This window comes from Maniola hyperantus, chromosome 14 (genome assembly GCF_902806685.2).
Source record: "Maniola hyperantus chromosome 14, iAphHyp1.2, whole genome shotgun sequence".
In the NCBI taxonomy this organism is placed as follows: Eukaryota; Metazoa; Arthropoda; class Insecta; order Lepidoptera; family Nymphalidae; genus Maniola; species Maniola hyperantus.
Window position 1 is genome coordinate 3,778,414 of NC_048549.1, and position 20,764 is coordinate 3,799,177.

General features: G+C 37.9%; 1 protein-coding gene across 7 annotated transcripts in view; it reads left to right on the forward strand.

The window, feature by feature from the left end:
- The window catches only part of LOC117988249 (supervillin-like), a 256,319-nt gene that overhangs the window by 58,848 nt on the left and 176,707 nt on the right, over window positions 1–20,764 (forward strand). The window contains exon 1 of one of the 7 annotated variants that reach the window (XM_069502876.1): window positions 11,417–11,624. The exons of the other annotated variants lie outside the window; for them this stretch is intronic. Coding sequence (XP_069358977.1) covers window positions 11,537–11,624 — 88 coding nt within the window. The 5' untranslated portion in view covers window positions 11,417–11,536. Of the gene's footprint in view, window positions 1–11,416; window positions 11,625–20,764 lie in introns of those variants that run through there. 7 annotated transcript variants of the gene reach the window in all.

The following is a 20,764-nucleotide window of genomic DNA, read 5'->3' on the forward strand; positions in this document are numbered from 1 at the left end:
ATTCAATCACTCAGGCACTAACCAACTGTAAAAGCCATGTACGCGATCTCGATTGCAATTTACTAAACACAATCCCCTCGAAGCCACATGCAGGTACTAAGCAAGAAGTCATGTACTTGCAGCACTCTAGCATGGCACGCCGTAGGTGGTATAAATTATTTAACCGGTATAAAGGTGGAGTAAAATATGGAGTCTTGGAAGCAAGAGCTGGTTATATAGGACAAGGACGATATTGTAGTAAAGTAACCCTATACACTTCTAGGTAGGTTCACCTTAAGATATTATGTATCAAGGTATTGTTCTGTGTAATATTCTGCTGGCTTCTGATATTTTACAGCGTGCCGTTGTGTGAAAACGCTTTCTTATTCTTATTTCTGAACATTAGGGTTGGCGATATAAAAAATAACCGGCCAAGTGCGAGTCAGGCTCGCGCAACGAGGGTTCCGTACTACAAATAAATCAATGACTACAGTCGTAATTTTTCAACATTTTGCACGGTAATTCAAAAACGATGATACATAAAAATAAATAAAAATCTGTTTTAGAATGCACAGGTGAAGCCCTTTCATATGATACCCCACTTGATATAGTTATCTTACTTCAAATATTGAAATACTAATTATTTGTTCATGACCACAATTTAATTTTTTTTTTGTGTGATGTAACCACAAATTCACGGTTTTCAGATTTTTCCCTGAATGTCAGCTATAAGACCTACTTACCAAATTTCATGATTCTAGGTCAACGGGAAGTACCCTGTAGGTTTCTTGACAGACAGACAACAAAGTGATCCTATAAGGGTTCCGTTTTTCCGTTTGAGGTACGGAACCCTAAAAATTCACGCGATTTATTTCTTTGTAAAACTGCATGTCAGCCCTCGTCTCTATCATAACCTAAAATAATGACCACTATCGAGAGTACAGGTCGAGTTGGCAATCGGGGTGGGGACGCCCCGCACCCGCGCTAACCCGGTGCGGGATAGCGCGCCCGTCCTCCCGCCTCATACCCCGATTGCTATCACCGTCGACCTTGTCGCGTACTATACCTACCTACTACGCACTCACGCTACCAGACGCACTACCGAGTAGCGAACAAAAATTTTTGCGGGCTGCAACATGTTCGTTTTTCCGTCCTGTCATACTAATTTTGACAGCTTCATGGAACGGTTTTTGTTTAAACATAGCTTGCATCCTGAAAACGGTTGCGGAACCCCGGAAAAAGGGTAGGGAATAATTCTATGGGATTTAAAAAAATCTTAAATCTCAAAAACAAAGTCGCGAACATCCGTTAGCAACAAATAAGCACAAAACTTTTCTCCATTAAGCATTTCACACGGGCCATCACTCTGCCTGCCTACCTACTGTATCTCAGCATCTAATGAATCCTGATTACTTCTCCGGTTCGCTTTAATGAACGCCGGCTTTACCGACTGCAATAAAATCTCCTAACGGCTTATCGTAAATACCACAGAATCCTAAATAAGGTAATAGATGTGATATAAATGAGAGCGCGTGGTGCCAACCCACTCATCGTCTAACGGCCAAAATTAACCATAATCAATACTATCTGTAATCTGTCGATAGGTTAATAAGCAACGTTGTTATATGACAAATAAAGTACTTATGCTACTTTTGAAAATTAACGTCGCTAAGTTATTCATCGACACATGTATTACGGATAGATTGATTATTAAGTTTGGCCGTAAACACAAGAAAATACATCTTCTAAATATATAAAACGAAAAGGTGACTGACTATCTGACTGACTGACTGATCTATCAACGCACAGCTCAAGCTACTGGATGGGTCGGGCTGAAATTAGGCATGCATGATGCAGATAACTATTATATCGTACACATCCGCTAAGAAAGGATTTTTGAAAATTCGTCCCCCAAGGGGGTAAAATAGGGGTTCGAAATTTGTGCAATCCACGCGGACGAAGTCGCGGGCATAAGCTAAGCTAGTATAATATAAAAAGAAAAGTCCTGACTCACTGACTAACTCCTTAAACGTCCAGCTCAAACTCTTGGAGATGGACCTAGAAAGCTAAAATTTTGTACAGAGGTTCCCTTTACAATGTAGAGTACAGCCGGGACAGATATTATTTATAATGGAAATCACTCACGGTAGCTTAAACGCTAAAATAAGGAATAATGCTCGATTTTTCGAAATTATCACAGGAGTTCTCAACGGGTTGTTACTAGCACAAAAATTAATATCGAAACATAATACCTACAATTTTTAGCATCATAAAAAAGCGTCAGATCATGCAGGTAGCATAACCGATGGCCTATACTCTATAGGATAGGCGTGTTCTAAATTGTAGACCGCGTATCGCTAAATATAGTGTAAAACGACTTCCACTAAAACAAGATGCTAAAACAAGATTAAAGATTACATTTTTAGGGTTCCGTACCTGAAAAGGAATAAAGGAACCCTTATAGGATCACTTCGTTGTCTGTCTATCTGTCTGTCGTATCTGTGAAGAATACCTACAGGGTACTGGGTCCCGTTGACCTAGAATGGGTCATGAAATTTGACAGGTAGGTAGGTCTTATAGCACAAGCAAAGGAATAAATCCGAAAACCGTGGATTTGTGATTACATCACAAAAAAATAGTATTTTCAAGTTTAAAAGTAAAATTACTATAACAAGTGGGGTACTATATAAAAGGGCTTAACTTGTATATTCTAAAACGGATTTTTATTTATTTTTATGCTTAATAGTTTTTGATGTATCGTGCAAAATGTCGAAAAAATACCCGAGTACGGAACTGTCGATGCGCGAGTCCGACTCGCACTTGGCCGGTTTTTTTATTTAATCCCTTCTAATCTTCTATCCCTATTCCTTTGGTGGATTATGGCACTGTTTGACACCATTACGGTCCCGTGGTAAGCTTTTTCTTTATCAAAGATAGGATTAACCTAGATTGCATTTTCGTAGAATGTTCATCAAGGAAATATGGTCTTACCTGGATGAAAACTTCTTCCAAATGCTACTAGTATAGTACCTATTACCAGTATCAGAGTGAACTAGAGTGAGAGAACTCTTGACTATAGTGACGTAAAATCAAAGAAAAATTGTGCTACGGCTACCTGCGTCAAATGTACTAACATTTGACGCCTGCCAGTAAAGGTGATGCTTCGAGGTTTTGTTACAAGTTTCATAACAGCTATCGTGAACTGTGGTTAAGCAAAGTTTAGATTAGCAACAAAACTTGCAGAAGTTGACTTCTGCAAGTTATTTTTACCGTGTAAACAATCACTTCCGCAAGTTTTGTAACTTGCTTGACTTGCCGCAAGTCACATATGTATAAGTACATTACAATGTTGCTCGTTATGTAAACAATTCTGCAAGTAGGTACTTGCGGAATAACTTGCAAGAAGTTCTTGCTAGTCTAAACCTCGTTTTATGGTTGGTGCGTTTTACATGCGACTTGGAAAATTCCACAAAAACGTTCCGAATTATGAATGTCTTTAGTGGCATTGACACAATCGTTGATAATATTTCGTCCTTACTACAAATGGCTTCTAATGAATGGAAAAAGGTTTTGTGCCGATAACATCCGTCAAATGTCAATTAGTCATATTTTATTCAACAAAAATTAACCTTGTGTGTAATTAGAGAATTACTTTTTATCGAAGTTTCATTCACAAGTAGGCACGGCTTGCATGAGATACCAAAGGTTTTGACGGCCTTTCTATCGCAATGCGGTCTTATAAGTGACTAGCTTATCTATCTATCTATCTATCTAGCTATCCCCGCGACTTCGTCCGCGTGGACTACACAAATTGCGAACCCCTATTTTGCCCCCTTAGGGCTTAGGGGTTGAATTTTCAAAAACGTTTTTTTACCGGACGCCTACGTCATAATAGTTATCTACGTGCCAAATTGCAGCCCGATCCGTCCAGAAGTTTGAGCTGTGCGTTGATAGAACAGTCAGTCAGTCAGTCAGCTTTTGCTTTTATATAATTACTAGCTGATGCCCACGACTTCGTACGCGTGGATTTAGGTTTTCAAAAATCCCGTGGGAACTCTTTGATTTTCCGGGATAAAAAGTAGTCTATGTCAGTGTCCAGGTCTTTGCCTATATCCATGCAAAAATCACGTCAATCCGTTACGCCGTGATTGAAGGACAAACCAATAAACCAACAAACAAACACACTTTCGCATTTATAATAAGGGATAGACTTATCTTGGGTTCGAGCCGCGGTATGATTGGTTTAGGCATTTAATTTCTAAATTGGGTCTTCTAATGGCATGGTAACTGAAGGTAGAGACGGTTGAAATTAATACCATCTTAGGACCTTATCCTGACAGTTGACTGTTGATATTGTCAACAGCGAACTATAATAGAATCCTATGTTTTGATAGTTGGGATAACTATGATATGATCTTGATATCACGAGTCAAGGATGCGCAAACTCTCGGCTCCATTTCGTTTGCAGTTGCACGAAATTTAATGGAAGTAATCGACGAAGGTCGTCGAATATTACTTTCCCAGATAGCGAGGTTGTGTTATCCTCGGTAACAAGGACCTTCGCCTGGGATTTGAGCTCTGGCGTGAACAGAATTTCTCTTCGGGATAATAACAACACATACTAATTTCATACTAATTTAAATTTGAAATTGTTGAAAAAGCTGTTAAATTGAAGTTACAAGAATCACAGCACAGTTAATGAATAGATTGTCGGGAAAAAATAGCGATAAAGCCTCAAAATTGTCTACTTTGTTGTGCTTTTTAACTGACTTCAAAAACGGAGGAGGTACTCAATTCGTCGGAATCTTTTTTGTGATTCCGTTTTTTATACTAATTTATGTGGTGTGCAATAAAATTAGAAGCTACCTACATAATATATTCAGTCATTCATTCAATCACTTGGTGGTAAAGGTAATGTAAAAAAACCGGCCAAGTGCGAGTCGTACTCGCGCACGAAGGGTTCGTACCATTATCTATAAAAACGGCAGAAAAATAACGTTTGTTGTATGGGGAGGCTCCTTAAATATCTATTTTATTATTATTTATATTTTAGAATTTGTTGCTTTAGAGGCTACAGAAATACTGTGAAAATTTCAAATGTATTACTATCACGGTTCATGGGATACAGCCTGGTGACAGACAGACGGACGGGCAGCGGAGTCTTAGTAATAGGGTTCCGTTTTGCCCTTTGCGTACGGAACCCTAAAAAGACAGATGAGCATGTATGATTTCTTATATTTTTATTACGTATCCCGACGATAACATTGATAATAATTTAGACAAAAAATAATGTGGAAACGCTGTAAGAGTTCATCTTACAACAAAAACTTAATAAAACTCATGTCTCGGGAGAAATACAGGTTGGTAGGTAGGTTAGAACATATTGCAATCATAACGTAGTTGACATACGACGGTTCTGGATAGCTAGACGACGCTGGTATATTAGTTCTTATGTACCTACTCGGTGAAAAATTGCGCATCGGATGCAGGGTTTTATATAAATTGAAGTAAAAATAAATTCATGTTCAGACTTTCAAATTACATACTATATTTAAGTTCACAAGGTACCAAACAAAGCATTCTCAAAACTCGTATATGTTTCTTACTTCGTATTTTTGAAATTTTGCAGAGAAAGGTGAGGTGCGGATTTTTAGTTTGGTTGAACGACAGTCTTGCTTGTCAATAAGCACATAAGTAAGCGATTAAAGCAAAACGTGAAAACGAAAGCGTGTCTACGAAATAGCTGATCAAATTGGAGAAGACCTAGAAAATTCGAACCACCAGAAAACTGATAATTTAATAACCCGAAGTTCACGATTTTGTAGTAAATTTTTTAAATAAAATGTTTTGATAATTCAGAGAAAATGATGTGTAGAATCACAGTTTTCATCGAATGTTGTATAAACCATAGCTCACGCTTTTAGTCATTTTATTGAATAAAATCATAATACCTACTTAGATAATTCAGGGAATGATGTGTAGAATCGTAGTTTTCATAATAGTTTTTGTTTGCACATTGGTAGAATCGTGGCGGACGTGACTGCATCGGAATGAAATGTTTTTTGTTATTCCTCTCATCGTGTTTTATTAATATCTAACGCGGCTGCGAATATTTAGATTTCCCTTGGGTTTCTTATTGTTCTGTATAACCTGGATACAATGCCGGTGTAGAATATTTAATCCTGAATGCAGAATCCCCTTTGAGATTTGTACTTAATGCTAGTTTGTGTTCACTAATTTTTTATTTAGTTTTCGTTTATGCCACTTTTAAGTCTAACGTCATTTATGCCACTTTCCTTGTTTTTGAATTGGTGGCACATTGTGAAAGGATATTGCACCTATAGTTCGCGACAGGTTGAAATGGGAATTGGGGTGGGGACCTAACCCGGTGCAGGATAGCGCGGGTGACGTGTGGGTGTGCGGCGCATCCCCGCACCTCATACCCCGATTGCCATATCGACCTGCCGTGAACAATAGTTGGCATACCTACAAGTCCGCCATTTTGAAAAACCTCATTTCGGCGGCCAAGGATAAAATACGTGTGAATCTGTAGACTAAGAGATTACAATCAAAGTGTTCGGTAATAAAACAATTGTAAGTGATATAGGTACTTTCTGAGATATTATATTTATTCTGAGATATATTTCATAGCTCAATGGGTTGCGAAGCTGGGGATCTCTAAAATTTTAGCAGAATTTAGAGCGTTGTTCACACGCCGCGCCGTCAAGTATAAGTGGGATAACATTGTGTTCTTTTAACCGTGGCGTGGTCTGTGCTTAGTGACTATCAAAGGTTCTTGTTTAGTCTCTCTCTAATTTAACCGTGCTCATTTCACCAATGCTTACAGTCCATTGGTTATCTTTATATCTTCATAAACCCCGAACAGAGACCTCGCGTCCTATGAGTTTGGACCTACTCCTAATTTTGTGTTAGCAGCACCTTTCAAAATACTTATAAAATTTTGGCAAAAAAAATTGCAGGGGAAAATCATACAGGCACTCTCTTTCTCGAAAAAGTGCTTTAATTTTATTTCTGTTTGATACATGACTGATTTTGGAATTTGCTCAGCTTTGGGTTACTAATTACACATTATTTTTGAAATAGAAATAATTATGAGCATTCATTCAAAAGTTATGAGGCTCTGAATGATGGATGGATGGACAGACAAATGCAAATTCACCTAGACTCGGAGACCTCGCTACATTCGTTCAATAAATCCAAACAAAACAGCATATGTAATATAATATAAAAAATGTTCGCACTACCATTATGGTGGTGCATGCAAGTGTGATTATACCCCTAACCCGCGCCTCGGCGAATATCAAAGAGTTCAACCGCACCGACTTTACCCGGGCTAATGGTCCCCTGCTTATCATACCTTTGTGAGCGTAATTGCTTTAAAATTTACTTTAATACAGCTTCTACCTACAGTCTACGCCTTTATCGCTGTATCGCATTATTCCAGCAGCTTTCCAGTCCAGTGAAATCTGTTTTATAATATTATGTGGAAGGATCTATGTGTTCATTGCATTACATAATATTAGGTCTTCTTCTTCTTCAAGTGCCATCTCCTACCGGAGGTTGGCAATCATTAAGGCTAACTGGATCTTGTTTACTGCTGCCCTAAACAGTGATCTTGTACTCATATTAAACCACTGGCGAAGGTCCTTGAGCCAGCCTGCAATTTTATTAGAAAACCTTAGGGTTTTCTTGGGATTTTCTGGCGCTGTTTGCTTGTGACATCTTCTGTTGGACATAGACCTTCTGTAATTAGTGGTACATGGCCCCTCTACCTTCTTTATCTAGCCACTTCTTAACACCTTATTTTTGCCGTTGTGTTAGTAGTTATTACTGGACATATTAAAACTACCTGACTATTCATAAGCACTTGTAAAAAGTTTACATGAATAAAAAAACATTCTTTTCTATTCTATTCTATTCATACAGCGTTGTGACTTGTACGTATTATTTTCTGTACATATTCGTACAGTGTATCTTACTGAGTCATAGAACCATTCATGGTGCTGTCTTAGCAATGTTTTAAACAATTGGAACCGTCAAGATGTCCAATCCGTTGTCATTTTAGTACCTACATTGTCCATAGCTTTTGCAATTCCTTAAAATGATTGTAATTAAATTGACGACACTGCATTCCAGTCCGCTAGATTGAACTAACCGCATTCAACGACTGAGATAGTGTAAACCGGCCATTAAGTATCTACCAGTTTACAGTTTTACACCTTTATGTTGAATAGTTGCCCTGACATGGTTGGAATTCCTAAAGGCCCCTGACAAATTAGGACGCCTGTGTTAATTTTTCCGGCAATTAAACTTTAATTTGCGTTTGTTTTTGTTTTCTGTTGACAAATATATTTTATTTTTCTGTGACTTATTAACCTACTAACTTAATTTCTACTAGCTAATGCTCGCGACTTCGTCCGCGTGGACTACACAAATTTCTAACCCCTATTTCACCCCTTTCGGGGTTGAATTTTCAAAAATCCTTTCTTAGCGGATGCCTACGTCATAATAGCTATCTGCATGTCAAATTTCAGCCCGATCCGTCAAGTAGTTTCAGCTGTGCGTTGATAGATCAGTCAGTGAGTCAGTTACCTTTTCCTTTTAAATGTTTAGAATATTTAGATAAAAGATGTAGATATATACTAGCCGAACCGCCTCGACTTCGCTCGGGTGCAATATTTTAGAGTGGAGTTTCATTTAGACCTTTGCGTCTGTTCCAGATTATTTAAACATTGTCTTGAAGGCATTTTATTTGGTGGCTATGGCAATCCATGAGTGGCAATTACGTCCACATTTGCCACAACATAGCCGATGACCACAGACACGGTCGCGGCCCTGCTGTTCGATTGCGAAAAACTCCACCAATCATTGCTACAATCTCAATTGCTGTGAATGGCAGTATTTGTAGTATTTTTGCTTCAACAATGCATTTTAGCCAATAGCGAGAGAGTGGCGGCCAATCCAGAGGGTGCAGTTACGATAATTTTATTCGATGTCATTTTACCGTAACTAAGCCCCTGGTTTGGGTCTTAGCTCTCCTACGCGCTAATGCATCGAACCAAGCGCCAATAATAGTATCCTTCCACAACATCTTTTACATTATCTCCTGTAAACAGCCAGCTTCTCCCATTCCTTGTGCCTTATGTAATGAGGTCAGCCGTTGATACTGTACGTTGTTGTTTTACATAATAAGTGGCGCCGATTCTGTTGTCTTTCTTTAAACTTAATTTAGATTATCTGCATCCTTTTCTTTTTAATATTGCTAAAAAAGGACAGAACATGAATTTTACATTTAAAGACTAAGTTTTAGTGCACGCTACAAATTTAAGCAATAGGCTCGCGACTGGCAGCTAAAGTCACGCGGTTTGTCAGCTCTAAATGAAATTTAAAACTGTCAAACCGTGTCTGTCTTTGTCATATTATTACACTAGTAAGAAGAGGTCGCGAATACTCTAAAATTTAGGTGCACTCAGAATCAGTACCAGTATACACCTAAGTTTGGTAAACTGTACATTCAAAGTTCAAAGCAAGGCCGTTCGAGAATTTGGCCTTTTGTACGCAATAGACTCAAAAGGCGTGCGTCCGTAAATCAACGCTTTAGGTCACGGTAAAGGTTATGGATGTATTGTCAAATCTGATTAGATGATAAACGAAATTGACATTTATGAATAGTTTTTCAGAGCCTATTATCCCCTGAAGGGAAAATGAGTGGGTATTCATGATTTTCGACAGTTAATTTCAATTCGTGACCTATGGGAATTAAAATGGGCCACTAACATTATTAAAAAATTTCCTCGCTTGACGCACGTGGACGACTTTTATGTTTTATTATAATATATATTCGAGCAATGAATTATCTTGCATGCAGGTATAGTACCTACGCGACAGGTTGAGATGGCAATTGGGGTGGGGACACCCTTCACACCCGCACAGCCCACGCTCTAATCCGATGCGGAATAGCGCGGGTGACGTGCGAGTGTCCCCCCACCTCATACCCTGATTACTATCTCGACCTATTTCAATATGGTCTACTAGTCGTATCTACCTACAGCACAGAATATATAATAGTACTCAGTGCCCGGGATGCAAGTAAAAGAAATAACAGAACAAAGTTCAGTCACCTATCCAGTTACTAAACTTGGTCGACATTGCTTGACCAATGCTTGGTATATATAACTATTGTAAGCAACTATTCCACGCAATTACTTTCCTCTTAGTTTGAAGAGATTAATCAGTATATTCTTATTTTCCTTTTAGTAAATCATGATCATCATCGCGCGCCTTCTTCGAAACTTGAAGTTTGGAAGTCATCATGCGAAAAGCTTCTCTGTTTAAAGCCGCCTCTTTTAACTTTGGGTAACATCCGCTAAAAAGCTAGCAGACAGATAGACAGACAGACAGATACACTTTTGCATTTATAATATTAGTATGGATATGATATGGATGGTACGGAATTTCGTGCGCGAATCCGACCCGCGCTTGGCCGGTTTTGTTCAATTTGCCCCTTGGGAGGCGGTTTTATTTTCGTTATCTTTCATGTATATTCCGACAGATGTTTGAAAGCGTGCGCGGGCGCAAGCCAGTCGACGACTCGGGATCGTTGCGAGCGCTTATCTGATTACGAGATCCCTATCTTCAGCGCGTCGGCAAAAGCAACCCGTTCTGAAACCAGAAACAGTCACGTTTAGATAAAAATACGTTTGAAAAAACTTCGAACTAATTAAAAGCAATATTAAATTTAAGTTCGTTTTCCGAAAATCATGAGACCGAATCGTTTTATAAAATTAAAGCGACAAGAAAAAATTGGGTGCACTTAAACTTAACCAGGTACTTTTTTGAATAAATTTAAAAAAACCAAATAGAACCTACACGTATGAATAAACTTTATTTCCGAAATTGAATAATCACACAACAAAAAAAAACAATAACAATAGTCAAGATATCGATCGATACATAATAACTAGTTAAGTGTCGAGATCATAATAATCAAATAACTGTACATTTTACAAGCGTAATTTACAAATTATAAGGAATTTTGCTATTTTATTGCATCATATCTTTCGATAATGAAGGCACAAAATATGGATATTTTATACTCCGTGGTACAAAAGTACAAAGTATAAGAAGTAAATAGCAGGTTTAAAAGTAATGCCATTTTTTTCCGATTAAAGTTTTATGCACTGCTTAAGAACCGTAAACTGAGATCAGTTTAGAGATTTTTGAACTATCTAATAAGCACCAAATACATTAATTTGGTCGGATATAATTTTTTCGCTAGGCGGGTAATTGGACATGCTTTAGTTTTCATACACTTGGATCGCAACTACGTAGCAACTACCTGGCGTGTGCCAAGCCAGCCGAACGGCCGCCGCCGGCGCATTTCTTTAGTGTCATCTAGTGACATCGACCCGTCTACCCACATTATCACGTACGGGAAACAAGGAAGCACATTAATTTCCGACAGTTTTAATGCTAGTTTCCTCGTGGTCATATGTTCGAATTTGTTTACGATTGTGTTTTGTGTGTGTAAATAAAAATGGAAACTCTGTTTGTGCAAGAGGCGCCGATTGTGATTTCGTGGATTGTGTTTTTGGTGTTGATATGCCGGTGTTATTATCATATCGGTGAGTGGTCTGATTTTTACATTTTGACCTAGTACTTTCACATAAATGCTTATTGTACAGAAAATTAATGGTTAGGCTTACAACAGTTATTATTGTTATGGTCCTGGATAATTTTATTTACTTAGGTATCTGGAGGTTAAATCTTAGCCATTGTTTGAGTACCAAGTAGATCTTTAATTTAAATATATCGGATCTTAACTTACAAGGTAAAATTAGTAGTTGCCAGTTTTCCCCGTCAAAACCATAATAATATTATGATTCACCTAGTTACCCTTTCAGTAAGTTCGAAACTGAAAGTATGAGGGTTTTTCGTACATAATATTGTAACCGCCTTCCTATAGTCTATTGATATTAGATTCGAAGTTACTGATCACAGCACTTATCATATTCAAAGCATGTTGCCAATTCTATCTCAGTCAAAGGAGTGACTCAAAGAAAATATCAAAGGAACACGTCAAACCATAAACATTTTCTTTATTTGACGCCATTCTTTGGGTATTCCTCACGACGCGACGACGAATATACCTATTCCCTACCCATATTATCCCGACTCATGTTATAGGTAAATGCGAAAGTGTGTTTGTTTGTTGGTTTGTTAGTTAATTGGTTTGTTGGTTTGTTCTTCAATCATGTCGTAACGGAAAAACGGATCGACATGATTTTTTTGCATGGGTATAGTTAAAGACCTGGAGAGTGACATAGGCTACTTTTTATCTCGGAAAATTAAAGAGTTCAAACGGGGTTTTTAAAACCTAAATCCACCCGAACGTAGTCGCTGGCATCAGCTAGTCGGCTAGTAGCTTATAAATGAATGCGTGTACTTATTTAAATAAAATAAGACTCAATTTCTCACATCAAATCGATTCGCAGCACTCAAACTATGAAAGTTTGTTTCGTAATGTCGAAATATTAAAATTTTTATTTAATGCCCAAACGGCCTGCTAAGATGATGCACATTGGGGCCGATTCTCTAGTACACAATTTCTAAACTAAACTAAATGAACAGGTCTAAATCTAGTGCTTTCCTTTTCCGCAAGCAACATTATGAAAGGGATAGCAATAGATTTAGACGTGATATTTTAGTTTAGTTTAGAGATTGTGTACAAAGGAATTAGCCACATTATTAATGTATAGTGGTTTGATCAAAATAAACCTGAGTAATTAATTTTTATAATGCTTTTCAATATTATATTTGGTTATTTCTTTTTTTTTCATCAATAGTTATAGGTATAGGTTGGTACAGCTATGCTCACGTATTTAGTCAATTTTAATAGTTATTATTAGGTACTATACATAGATCTGTCGTCAAAATACGCGTGGGGTAGGTAAGGTACTCTCACCAATTAAATTTTAGAAAAATAAAGATAGTAAATATATTTTTTAAAAACGGATTAGGGGCCGCGTAGGAGAATGCAATAGGAGAATTTTTGTATTTAGACCCAAACTTTAGACTATGGTTGTGGTCAAATGCACTAACATTTGACGCCTGCCAGTGACGTCGAACGCTTGACGTTTTGTTAGAAGTTCCCTGCCCGGTATCCACCTAAGCGGAGCGGAGAGGAGATGTGTACAGTAAACCAATCCGATTTTTAAAAAATGACGTGATAATATAGTAAACCAATCGCGTTCAAAATAGATGGTCGATTGACCCCATCTCCTCTCTACTCCTTGGGATACCGGGCCCACTTGCTACGGTCCGCCTGTTTTTATTCTGGTCATTGAACTATCTATATTATTACTTTACAAATTGTATTGCTATAAGGCTTTATTATCACAAAAATGAAGATATATTTGGCAGTTTTATAGACAGTAATTAAACACAGTGCTACATTACAGCTATTTTATAGTGCACAGTAAACTGGGGTAAACAGTTTGGTGCTAAATTAGACTGAAGTAATAACAATCGACCAAATGTTAGCGTTTGAGTTTCACACAATACGTACGCGGTATTTTTCATCGCTGCCCTACAAAACCTGTATTTTTAGGGTTCCGTACCTCAAAAGGAAAAACGGAACCCTTATCACTTTGTTGTCTGTCTGTCTGTCTGTCTGTCTGTCTGTCTGTCTGTCTGTCTGTCTGTCTGTCTATCTGTCTGTCAAGAAACCTACAGGGAACTTCCCGTTGACCTAGAATCATGAAATTTGGCAGGTAGGTAGATCTTATAGCTGACATTTGGGGAAAAACCTGAAAACTGTGAATTTAGGGTTAGATCACACAAAAAAAAATTAAATTGTGGTCATGAACTAATAATTAGTATTTTCAACTTTCGAAGTGAGTGACTATATCAAGTGGGCTATCATATGAAAGGTCTTCACCTGTACATTCTAAAACAGATTTTTATTTATTTTTATGCATCATAGTTTTTGAATTATCGTGCAAAATGTCGAAAAAATACTACTGTAGTACGGAACCCTCATTGCGCGAGCCTGACTCGCACTTGGCCGGTGTGTTTATTGTAATAGAATATCTCCTGAGTTGTGTGCCTTTTGGAAAAGTATTCCATTCTTTCAAGGCTTCCTAGCGTCTTCCATTGACTTCTCTCTCTCGCCACTTGCACTTCTCCAGTTTGACTCTGCATTGCGTTTTTACTTATCTTTTTCCATATTTTAGACTAGCTTCTGCTCGCGGCTTCGCCCGCGTGGCCTACTCAGGAAACAAATGGCTTTTTTTTCTTAGCTGACACCTCAAGAAAACACCTGCTTTCCAAATTTCAAGTTAATAATATCAATAATTAAAACTGTCCCATACAAACTTTCATCCCCTATTTTACCACCCTTATGGGCAAATTTTCCAAAAATCCTGAAACACGTATTTCTTCATTTGTAACCGAAAACCCAAATACCAATTTTCATGCAAATAACTTAAAAATGACGGACTTTCATACAATTTTCCATCCCCCATTTAACCCACTTAGGGGTGGAATTTCGAAAAATCCTTTCTTAGTGGATACCTACTCTTTACAAAGAATAGACCCTCCAAATTTCATGTCTTTAGGACCAGCGGTTTAGGCTGTGCGTTGATATATATGTCAGTCAGTCAGTCAGTCAGTCAGGACTTTGAATTTTATAAATATAGATAGATAGGTATATCATTCCTGTAACAATTTCTGTTACAATTTCGTTCCATTCAGTTGATTCGGAAGAAACGTGGTCAACTGCGTTGCTTCCGGGGAGGATGCGTAAAAGCATTTCCCAGCGAAAAAAAAGGTATATTTGATAAGAGATCTGCTGAATGTGCGACGTTTACATCATTCACGCAATCAGACCTAAGCCGGGCTTATCCAACTTATATGCACCTAAACGCCAAGCTATCTAGTTGACTCAATTTTGAAACGTATTGCTTGTGAAATAACATCGAAATTGCTTTTATCTCCGCTTATAGCGAGTTCGATAGAAGCAACCATGCGTGTCTTATTGACTATCGACATTTCTGTCAGGTTGTCATTCGAAACTGCACATTCAGAGCTATTAAGCGATACTTACTGCTCTTGTCATTAGCTGTAATTGTCGTGACTGCTGGAAATAGCATTGTTAGTAATAGTATTACATAATAACTAGGTATTTAATTAAGAAAATGTATTGTTTTAGGGTTCCGTACCCGAAGGGTGCCAAGGGGAGTAAGCCTCCTGTACGTCCGTCCGTCCGACTGTCTGTCAGCGGGCTGTATGTATCTCGTGAACCGTAATAGGTAGAGAGTTGTCACAGAATGTGTATTTCTATTGCCGATGTAACAAATACCTAATATAAATTTCAAAATGGGCACCATGAAATTAAAAAGTGTCATTTCTTCTACGAGCGATGGTACGGAACCCTTCGTGTGCGAGTCCGACTCGCACTTGGCCGGCTTTTTAAATATCGTGGTTTTCAAGTTACAAATTCGATGTCACGCAACTCTAGTATCTACTTCTAAAAGTAGATTTCTTTTTCTTTGAACCGTTCAGCTCGAATCAAACTTTGTTGGTAACTACTTTCTTGTCTATTTGTTCTTTATTTCACTTCTACCGTCTTTAAATTTTTTAATTACTTACTACAGATCTCATACCGAGTGCTATGTACCTAGTGCTTTTCCCTTGCGGTCATTTTCTTTTGGATTTATCTAAAAGTAATTGAAACCCTCGCAGCTTTTAAAATCCTTTCTTTGAAATGAGTAGGTAGCAGTTATTACTGACGAGCTGACGTCCGCAACTTCGTTCGAGTGGATTTACTATTTTAAAAATCCTGTGGATATTCTTTGACTTTCTGGGATAAATAATAGCCTATGTCATTTTCTAGTCTTTAACTGTGACCCATGCAAAAAATCACTTCCATCCATTGCCCCATTGCGACGTGATTGAAGGACAATCAAAGTTCAACAAACCAACATCAAACACACAACACAAACGCATATTTATAATACGGGTTAATATGGAATTTGTGCCTACTTTTGAAGTTTTGTTTGAGAAAATTTTCTAATTAAAACACTTCTTTGAAACGAGGTAGTTGCCAAATTAGATAATTACTTTAGCTGTAGGTATTCCTTTGCCAATGAAATGAAATAATAAATTAATAATTATAATTCATGCCTTGGAAAAGAGAAAATTCATACTTAACGATCAAGTATTTGAATGAAATTCCAATTACCGAGGCAAAAATAGATATCAAACAGGCTTTTATGGATTAAAAAGGCTTTTAAACTTTAGAAAGCGTGTTTGAAAGCATATGAAAAGCTTTATAAAACGAGGAACGCAAATTGCCAATGACGTAAGGAGTGATTGATCGAGTTCTAAGCCAAAAACGTTATTGCATGTTACTTAACAGTTGAAGTGATGCTCAGGTGAGAAGTGGGCTTGCCGCATTTTTGATAAAATACCCAAGATAAAGATATTATGATGATCGTGTCCTGAAAATTGTAGTATTAGGTATCGAGTAGACCTATACATAGATCATAATGCTTAAACAGCTTTGGGCTTAGTTGTATTTACTTATACAAAGTAAATTAACTAGCTACTTACTTAATTGATCATATTGTAGCTAATTCTGTTGCACAATCTCTAAACTAAATTGACAGGTCTAAATCTAATGCTATTCTTTTTCGCAGTATTATTTTACCATTTTAGTTTAGTTTAACGTTGCGTACAACACATCCAGCTACAATGCCCTTTGAAAAAATTTATTCACGTCTTAATCTATGATTTTAGTAAACTCGCTCGTAAATGAAACAAGAAAAACGCTTTAAGACAAAAAAGATTCACGTACGAACCTTTTTAAAAATTAAAAATCGCATAGGAACTTTTAATTTCTGCTTTATTTCTGAATTGGGTCACCGGGAAGTGCCTAACGGCTTAAAATTCCTAGCCATTTCTTACTTTGGGGAACGAGAAGTCGCGTACAAGACGCTCTTAACGCTTTGGTTTCGGACGTGCTCCAGAACACATTTCATGTGAATAGAATTTGACTACTTTCATCATCATCATCATCATGATAGCTTTGCCTCCCTTAGCCTCGTATATCTATATCTTACAAATCCAACAACCGACACTCAAATATTTGAAAAGAGCAACCGCCGAGTTTCTTGCTGGTTCTTCTCGGTAGGAAAGGCTTTCCAAACCAGTGGTAGATGCATCCGACTAGTCGAAAGTACTTGTAAAAGTTTATTCGAATAAAAAAAGATATTTTTTTTTCAAAAAGTGTAATTTATTACATATTTTGAATAAATTATTTGATTTCATTTGATTGATTTGATAAGAGCCATCGCCGGCTCACTACAAAACACGGTTATCCTCTCAGAGTGAGAAGGGTTTTGGCCATAGTCTAACACGCTGGTCAAGTGCGGATTGGCAAACTTCAAATACTTTTGAGAACCTTATGGAGAATTCTCAGGCATGCAGGTTTCCTCACGATGATTTCCTTCACCGTTAAAGCAACTCCTAAAAGTTACAGATGCGTGCCCGAGATCGAACTTCCGACCTTCCGAATGGGGGTGGACGTCCTAACCACTAGGCTATCGGTGCTTTTTTTACTACTTTATCCCCAGGAAATAAGTGATGTAAAATTTTGTTATGGCTAGTCCATAAATTTTGTACAACATAAAAAATTTATTGCGAAAGAAAGTTATTCATTATCTGTTTTGCGAAGTAGAGGTGACCGATATCACTACCCATATTGTAAATGCGAAAGTGTGTTTATGTTTATTGGTTTGTTCGTTTATTAGTTTGTTGATTTGTGTTTCAATCACTTCGCAACGGAGCTACAAGTCGCCGTATTTTTTTGCATGGGTATAGTTAAAGACATGGAGAGTGACATAGGTTATTTATGATCCCGGGAAATCAAAGAGTTCCCACGGGATTTTTGAAACCTAAATCCACGCCGGTGAAGTCACGGGTATCAACTAGTTAAAATATATTTTGGAAAGCTCGTTAAGAAGATAACTTCTTCGCAAACTTTAATTCAGTTAAAAATTGTACGAAAAACTGTACCTACTTACTAGGTACAGTACGCGGCCGAAAGTAATGTATATCACTGATATATGAGTTATTATTGGTGATATATACGTCAGTCAGTTAGACAGCCAGTCAGTCAGGACTTTGAATTTATATATACAGAAGATTAAACTTTTCTCACCTTACTTTAAGTATTTATTGGCGTAACGGATACCACACCGGTCATTGCTATTTAATTTTCCCCCATGTTTGCGTTATGTGATGGTTTGTTAGGCTACCAATATTCCATTGTTTATAGACGATAAACTGGGTTGTGTCCGTCCGGGCAAAAGCAATATAAACATAGTGACCAGAGTATTTTGGCCCAAAATAGGACTTCTTTAATGTCTAAACTAGAACGGATAATTCTTTGAATCATCTTCTCTTTAGGCAAGGCATACTCCACATTATTGACCCTTTTGCTCTTCTAATCCTGTTTTTCCTGTTTTCGCCATTATAAACTTTTGCAACTGGTATCTATTGCAGTACCTATAGATATATTTTTCTCAATGCTTTTTATTTATGGATGAAAGGGATTTTATCTAGAGTGAATTTATGACATTTATTTAAGAAAATTAATAAGCTGTCACTAAAAATGTTTTTTCATGCAGAAAAGAAAGTTCAAGTTTCACCGTTCTCGTTGATGAAAGCTGACAATATTTTATTTTGCGGTTTGCAACCATTACATTACCGCATGGCTATTCGCGACACGGAACCGGGAACATCCATTCAATATATAGGCTTGACTGATGTATAAGCTATTCTAAGATTTATAGTAGAAACACATTTGCAACACGCCGCAACAGCAAATTGTAAATCGACGTGTCGAATGGCGTGTTAATAACACCATCACCAAAACGCGGATCAGGGTATTGAATTCAAGTTTCAATTCAAGTTAACAAACGTGGCACCGACGCAGATAAATTTCTCATTTTATATGAATGGCCTACTTTCGTAATTTGAGAAACCCATGCAGATAGACGTAACTCCCATGCCATGTTTGATAATAATTAGAAAACTTAAATAAATGACTTACAGGGCATCGGGATTGCTTAAGATAGGGGTTCCTAGCAAAGCAGTTCCACCACATAGCGGCCGCAACGTAGAATTGAGTGCTGTCACTATAACTTTTTGACATCGTAACTTTTATACTTAGACAAGATTTCAGTCAATCCTCCGGTTTCCGTAGTTTTACATGACGTGTCTGTCAGTGTGTTCCTGGATAATAAAATAATGAAAAACATCGATCACTAAAATGTGTGCTACTGCTATGGCATGGTGGGTTGATGTCAATGTATTTCTCACATTATTCTTGTGTATAATATTATAGCCCGTCTGGAGTATCCAAAAAACAGGACTATCCTAATAAAAGTAAAACTTACGGACAAGTTAAACATTAAAATGGATACTAAAAGCACATGCTGTTCTAAATATTCGTTGATGTCACGTAAATCGATACTCGTGTTTGTCGTGGCGTACCTTTTATGGGATTGATGTTTTTTACCGCCTTGTAATCCAGGTCACTCCGTACATTTGTTGTAAAAGTGGTAATTGGAGGATAGCGGTGATAGTTCTGCACTCGAACTTGTAGAAAGTATGACTGTGTACGTGGGACACACAATTCAGCTAGGTAGGTACAATTTCGAGAAAGAGGTTAACCGCCGAATTCAACTCGACTGGGCAGCTTCGACATGTCTTCTCGTCCAAAAATCCTCAGTACTTGAATACCAAAGTCTTCGAACAGTGCGTGTTGCCAGTAATGACATATGGATCCGAGATATGGTCGCTAACTATGAGCCTCTGAAAGTTCAGGGTCACTCAGCGGTCCATGGAGAGAGCTGTGCTTGAAGTTTTTCTATGTGATCAAATCAGAAATGATGAGATCTGTAGGAGAATCAGAGTGACCGATATGGCTCAACGGGTTGTGAAGCTGAAGTGGCAATGGGCAGGACACATGGTCCGAAAAACCGATAGAGGTTAGGGTGCTAGTGGTGCTTGAATGGTGATCTCGCACCGGAAAGCGTACCCGCGTCGCGTTGGAAGGACCCGGCTAGTGCGTAGTAGGTACATAGAGGGAGTTGGTTCACACATTATTCAGGCACTCACCGAACGACTTGTAAATACCAATTCAGAATGTAACCCAAATCTCCCACTTTAGTAGACAAGCAGGCTTTTGTATAAATATGGCGTGTGTCATTCACGATCCGTCGTGCAAAGTCCTTTAGCGCTCAGATGTAGGTGACCCGGTTTCGCCCCGGTGCAGGCTGTCCGATGCGCTTTGCGTATTGCATTGTTACTTTAATCCCGGGATTGTGTTACGTGGTTTACTGTTAGGTATTTGTGGCGGCACTGGCGTTAAGTGTATTGTTGTCGTGTCAGTAAAAATTAGGTGTAGGTTGGTATAGATCTTGATTTGCGAAATTGATAAAGCTGAGGGGTTTTAGAAAAAAAGTTTACGACGGTCTCAAGTGGAAACACGCCAGTTTATTTTGAATGCACTATACTTTAGTGTAGAGGAACATAAGAGTGATAATAAATCTTAATACAAAACTCGATGCAGATGCGTCCTGTTCGGTTGGCAATATAAAATGCATTGTGGAGTTACTACCGCCACCGAGTATCGGAAGCTTTTAGCTTAAAACGTCAAGTATAAGTGCAGGCAGATGCGTTTTGCTGAATTTAT